Source organism: Neltuma alba, unplaced genomic scaffold (assembly GCF_004799145.2).
Source record: "Neltuma alba isolate B1F8T4 unplaced genomic scaffold, ASM479914v2 tig00013628_pilon, whole genome shotgun sequence".
Classification (NCBI taxonomy): Eukaryota; Viridiplantae; Streptophyta; class Magnoliopsida; order Fabales; family Fabaceae; genus Neltuma; species Neltuma alba.
This window is the reverse complement of record NW_021637812.1, coordinates 13,255-19,072: the sequence shown is the minus strand read 5'-3', so window position 1 is coordinate 19,072 and position 5,818 is coordinate 13,255. Positions and strand designations below refer to the sequence as shown.

At 35.1% G+C, this 5,818-nt stretch overlaps 1 protein-coding gene across 1 annotated transcript; it reads left to right on the top strand.

Moving 5' to 3' along the window:
- Window positions 1–2,147: 2,147 nt before the first annotated feature.
- LOC114738571 (SKP1-like protein 1B) lies at window positions 2,148–5,490 on the top strand. Its single transcript, XM_028926632.1, has 2 exons — window positions 2,148–2,525; window positions 5,115–5,490. The coding sequence occupies exons 1-2, from the start codon at window positions 2,241–2,243 to the stop codon at window positions 5,286–5,288; spliced, it is 459 nt and encodes a 152-aa protein (XP_028782465.1). The 5' UTR covers window positions 2,148–2,240; the 3' UTR covers window positions 5,289–5,490.
- The last annotated feature ends 328 nt before the right edge of the window (window positions 5,491–5,818 follow it).

The following is a 5,818-nucleotide window of genomic DNA, read 5'->3' as shown; positions in this document are numbered from 1 at the left end:
TAAAAAGTTAAATGAAAATTAATATTAAGAGAATAGAATAGTTATGAGACAAATCAATGTGAATAAGAAAATGGAATAATTATAAAACAAACCATTATAGAAATGATATAGAAATTTACCTTCTAGTTGATTAGCCTTACTACAACACCTTTCGATTACAAGAGCGCTTCGTGCTGATAACGTCTTATAAAATAGAACCAAAATGAAACCACAAAAGTAGAAAGATGAAGACAAGAGAATGAGATTGCTTTTGTATTTCTTCACTTGCATTACAACACAAATGACATGTCCTATTTATAGGCATAGTCTTACAAATAGGTTACAATTGTTCTTAAATGACAAATAGTGGATAATCAATCCCATGAATGTGAATGGAGGTGAGTTACAAGAGTGAATGGGTAGTGGAGGAGTAATGGGTAGTGGAGGAGTAATGGGTAGTGGAGGTAGTGGAAGTTACTTGGAGAAGATGAAGAGGAAGGGGTAAATGGACATCCACACAATATTCATAACATGAACTTCTTTCTTAATAACAATTAAAACTTTAGTTCTTCATTTTATAAAGACCAGTCATTTTCATCACCGCCAATTGCCCCACTGATAGCCGGTCAAAAATTCCCCCGTTGATAAAGTTTCAGGAACTTAATTCGAGCTGTCTCCGCCATTTCTGATGGGCTGACCAATCAGTTTGGGATTAGTTTTATTTGAAAGAATGCAATTATTTCAGTTTTTTTGTAATACAAATATATCAAGTTAATTTTCGTTGCTATCAAAGGTTTCAGTTCTCGGGTGGTCAATTTTTCAAGAATAATAATGATAACGGTAGAGGTGAAGTGCAAGATTAATATTTTCCAAAAAAAAAAATGAATCAAACCGGTTTAACCTGAAAACTGTGAACCAGCTCATAGTCAGGTTTGGTTTGAATGCTAAGCTAACCAGAATTGAACTGGCATCAAACTAGGATAAACCGGTTTGAATGATTATATATTCTTCACTGGCAAAAAGAAAATAATTCTCCCCATAGATCGATATATTGATCAATTAAGAGATAATGCATTAATAATTCTGCACATATATTGATATATTGATAGGAGGTCAATATGAGGACTAGCTCTCTACTCCTACTAAGGCACCGTTTGGATGCACTTGCAAACTATGGTTTGCACAAAATGCTATCCAAACACCCCTTCAAAAACCAAAACCATGGTTTTGGGCCAAACCATGGTTTTGGAAAAAGCAAAAATTTTTTGCTTTTGGAGAAAAAAGGGAGAGTGTGAGAGCCTATAGGATATGTATCTTGTTATTTTTTTCATAAACATATTTTTTATAAACATATTTAATCTTATATTTTATAAATATATATACATATTAATTATTATTAATTATATTATCTTATGTATTATTAATTATGTTAATAAAAAATATATTATTAACAATTTTATTCTTCTAAATTAAAATATATCATAAAATCTATTTTTTCTGTAATTATCATATTAACTTATTTCTTTTTTTTAGTAATTGTATATATAAAAAGTGCTTTTGATAACAACTATCTAAACACTCTCACTTCTCAAAATCACTTTTTCATAAGATCTATTCTTTTCAAAATCTATTCTTCCCATAATCTATTCTGCAGAATCACTTTTCCAAATCACGGTTTGGTTTCATCCAAACACACCCTTAGTCTTTATTTTCATAAAAGAGGGTTTAGAAAGAGAAGAGGACCTTGAAGGTCAGACTTTCTCTCTCCTTTCTTAGGCGCCTGCTTTCCGATAGAGAGTTCATTGAGCAATAGGGCACACAAAAAAGGCTCTAAGAGCTGATGGTTTAACTAGACTATTTCGTCCGTAACACATGCGATAGAAAGAGTTTACTCTAGATAGATTAGTACTAGTAGATTCTAAAAAATAAATTAAGGGATAGATGAATTTATTTAGACTAAAATCAGAAAAATTAAATGCACGATCTAAACATTAAACCTCCCAAACCAATAAAAGTTTTGCCAAGAAATAATTTCTCAAATTAGATTATTTTATTTGGAGATTAAACCTCCGAAACCGATAAAAAGCCGCCACATTTATATTGCGGAATAGATTAAGAAAAGGAAAGAAAATCCCCTTCATGGCTCTATAAATAGACGTTACATTCGCCCATTGGATATATTTCAATCTGAAAAAGCTAGGGTTCGGGGATTGAGTTTTCGTCTTCGCATCGAAGAGTTGCGAAAATCGTTTCGTGTGATCATGTCTTCGAGGAAAATTGTTTTGAAGAGCTCCGATGGTGAACCTTTTGAAGTCGATGAGGCCGTGGCGCTCGAGTCGCAAACGATCAAACACATGATTGAGGACGATTGTGCTGACAGCGGCATCCCTCTGCCCATCGTTACAAGTAAGATCTTGTCCAAGGTAATCGAGTACTGCAAGAAGCACGTCGAGGCAGCCAATTCCGAGAAGATCTCCGAAGATCTCAAAGCTTGGGATGCTGAATTCGTAAGGGTTGACCATTCTGTGCTGTTTGATCTCATTTTGGTGAGTTATGATTTCTCTGCTTCTTTCAAATTTTGTATTTTTATTGTTTTATCGGTTCCAGACCTGTCTGTTGTTGGCATAGTTATTTTTCGATGAAGTTATTGACGGTTAGGGATAAGCTTGCAAAATTGACCAGTTTTTATAAAATTCTCATTCAATCGATACGCTTTGTGGTAATCTTGGGTGAAAGAAGGGAGAATCTTGAATGGTTATGGTATAACCGGGTGGAAGTAGGTCAACATTTATATTGCTGAATAGGGGTTTTTACATGTCCAGGCCCAAGTGCTTATTACTTCTTGGGTTATAATTGCTATTTTATTAATTTCAGCTATTACTGTTCTAAATTCGCAAACATTTGTTGCCGACGGTCAGAATGTCTTTGAATTCATTTGAGACGTGACCAAAACTCACTAGAGAAGAATATGGTCCCTGGATTCCCCTTGCTGAGACATGAACAAAGGGTTTTGTTTAGTAAGGGATGTCATGAAGAGGATGATTATTGGAATGTTGGGTAGAATGGAAGTGTGAAGGAGGGGTTTAATGCTCCTCTTTTTAATGCTCCTATTTCTCATTCAAAACTATAATGCCACTACAATTATACCTACATGGTCTTTCAGGTTTAGTTGTTCTCATTTTCCTGCTCACTCTCTCTCTCTCTCTCTCTCTCTCTCATTGTTTCTTGAGCTATCTTCATATGTTTCCCTCAGAAAAGGTCACCATGATTGCTGGTTTTCTTCTGCAAACAACTTAATATTGATTTTTCATCGAAATTGTTGCTTCTTCTTTAATTATCTATGCTTTTCAATTTCTTGTTTCCATTGGCTTATGCTTTGAGGAATGGGCTGTTCATGGGTAGAGTTTGGTGATCCCTAGACTGCTTCACGTCTCTTTGGGGTGCTCAAATCATTTCATTTCTTCATTAGAGACTAAAGCCAGCCTTGTTGGTCAAAGTTTTTTTAATGTTATTGGTGTCACTGCTCTTTGTGTAATGCCGTAGTTATATGATATTAAAGAAAGAAAAAGTGACAAATGTTGCCCTTGTAATTTTCCTTCTGATCCTTGAATAATGTGAATTCACGAACAATAGAATAGTGTTTCTGCTCCTTTGTCTCAAAAATTTGAGGCTCAAGCTCTTGTTTGATTGTAAAATTGAACCTAGGTATAACAGAAGAAAGTTTTGCGTATTTTCATTTTTTATTCGCCTATCTCTGCTCCCAAATCAATAGTTTTCACAACATCTGGTCAATGATGAAATGACTTTCTCTATCCCATTAAACTCGAAAAATAGATTGGCGGATAGCATTCCGTTCCACTTCTCAATTCTTTATTCCACTCTCCACTAAATTGCTAAACATAGTCCTCTCATGACTGTGACATGCTTAATTTACTCTGGATTGCAGACGGCTTGAATTTTAAGATAAGTTTTAGGCTAACCAAATTTGCAATGGACGTTGGGTTTTTTTATACCTTTATCATTGATGATTGATTATCTGTTACAGCTTATGGTCGTTCTTAATATTAATTTGGATGGTCATACTTGGAAGGCGCTACTTGACTTTTCATTTACATCTGAAACTTGTTATCTGCAGTCTGTTTTTTGTTCATGTTCATTCCGTTTTGAATTCAGTGATATGGTATTTCCTTAGGAAATTAGCTTTGCAGTGTGACCATATATCTTGGTTTGTTGTTCTGCCGATTGTATGTACTTCATATAACTGAGAGTTCAACGTCGCCTCCTGGTTTGCTCGAGGAAGAGGCATGGAAGCCCTTCAGTAGAAGTAAGTCAAAGATAGAGGGGCACGCGTAGTTTCTATATGTAGTAGTAATTATATATTATGTTGTTATCTTTTAAGCATTATTTTTATTCAGTTTCAATCTGGGGGAAGTTGTATTCCGTTATGGTGGGTTCAATGTTGTCAAAGTTGAGTGCCGTTGAGCCTAAGGTGCTGAGGTGAGTTACCAAACAGCTCTAGCGCCTCTCATGTGGGTTATTTTCAGAAATTGTAAAAGACTACTCCTCCGGTCCTTATTATAAGACCCCATTTGACTTTTTATTTGGTCCTAATTATAAGACCCAAATCCATTTTATCTCTTATATTTATGCATTTGTTTTCAAGATAATCCTTCTAATAATGATAGTTTTAGCCAATATACTTAATTAGCAAGGATATTTTAGGAATGACAACACTTATTTATTATAAATAACCAACTTAACTTACTTCCTTAATCTCCTCAAATAAGTCAATTGGGTCTTATAATTAGGACCGGAGGAGTATATATTTATGTTCTGTACCTGCCTTGCCTTATCATGAATGAGTTACTATTCAGTTTAACTCTGAGGATCCTCTCCAAGAATTTAGATTCTGGTTGTAGAAGACTTCTCTGCCCTATTTCTCCTCTCTTCTTCCCTGCCCTCTCCCTAATTCTCTTTCTACCAGTATCTATCATTAGCATTCTTATTAATGTTGAGGCAATATTTTTTTCCATCAAATTACTTCTTGTTTGCCCTCTATTATAGCTGTATCTCCATTATATTTCTTTATGCAATGAGGATAGTAATAATTTGTGATGTGGCTTTTGGTTTCTCAGGCAGCTAACTACTTGAACATTAAGAGCTTGCTGGACCTTACATGCCAGACTGTGGCAGACATGATCAAGGGGAAGACACCCGAGGAGATTCGGAAGACCTTTAATATCAAGAATGATTTTACCCCAGAGGAAGAGGAGGAAGTCCGTCGGGAAAACCAATGGGCGTTTGAATAAGTTATTTGTCTTCTGGACTTACCAATGTGGATGCATGCTACTATATGCTCATAGTTTATCTCGCCGAGTCTGTATTTCTGTTGCCTTTATTCACTTGTGAGACTTGAATCTCTTGTTAAACATGCGTATTTGTAAATGATTAGCTGAATTTGAATATATTAGTTCTCGTGTTCATTCGCTATGAGGCGTATTGTTTATTGAATGCCATTAGCCTTAAGTCTAAATCATCTCGCTGTATTAAGGGGTATCTTGCTCTATCATTCCCTGTTTTTGTGAAATAGATCGAATAACTCTTGGATGAGTTGCAACAGCAGAGAAGTCTTAAATCTTGTGAATTTCGCTGGATTGCTTGTGATTGTGGGGGTGCACGTCCTATGTGAATACAACACCCATTCTCAGATATTTTAAATCGGTAAAACTTGATTTCAAGCGAGGTTTATTATTATCATTTTTTTTTTCCTTCACGGAGGGGGGAAATCATGTATGAAGATTGAATTCACAATTTTTTTTGGTTTTAAAAACTACTAATG

Coding starts and splice junctions, on each gene's coding strand:
- LOC114738571 (XM_028926632.1), top strand. CDS start 2,241: ATGTCTTCGAGGAAAATTGTTTTGAAGAGCTCCGATGGTGAACCTTTT. Junction 2,526..5,114: donor TGCTGTTTGATCTCATTTTG/GTGAGTTATGAT, acceptor TTGGTTTCTCAG/GCAGCTAACTACTTGAACAT.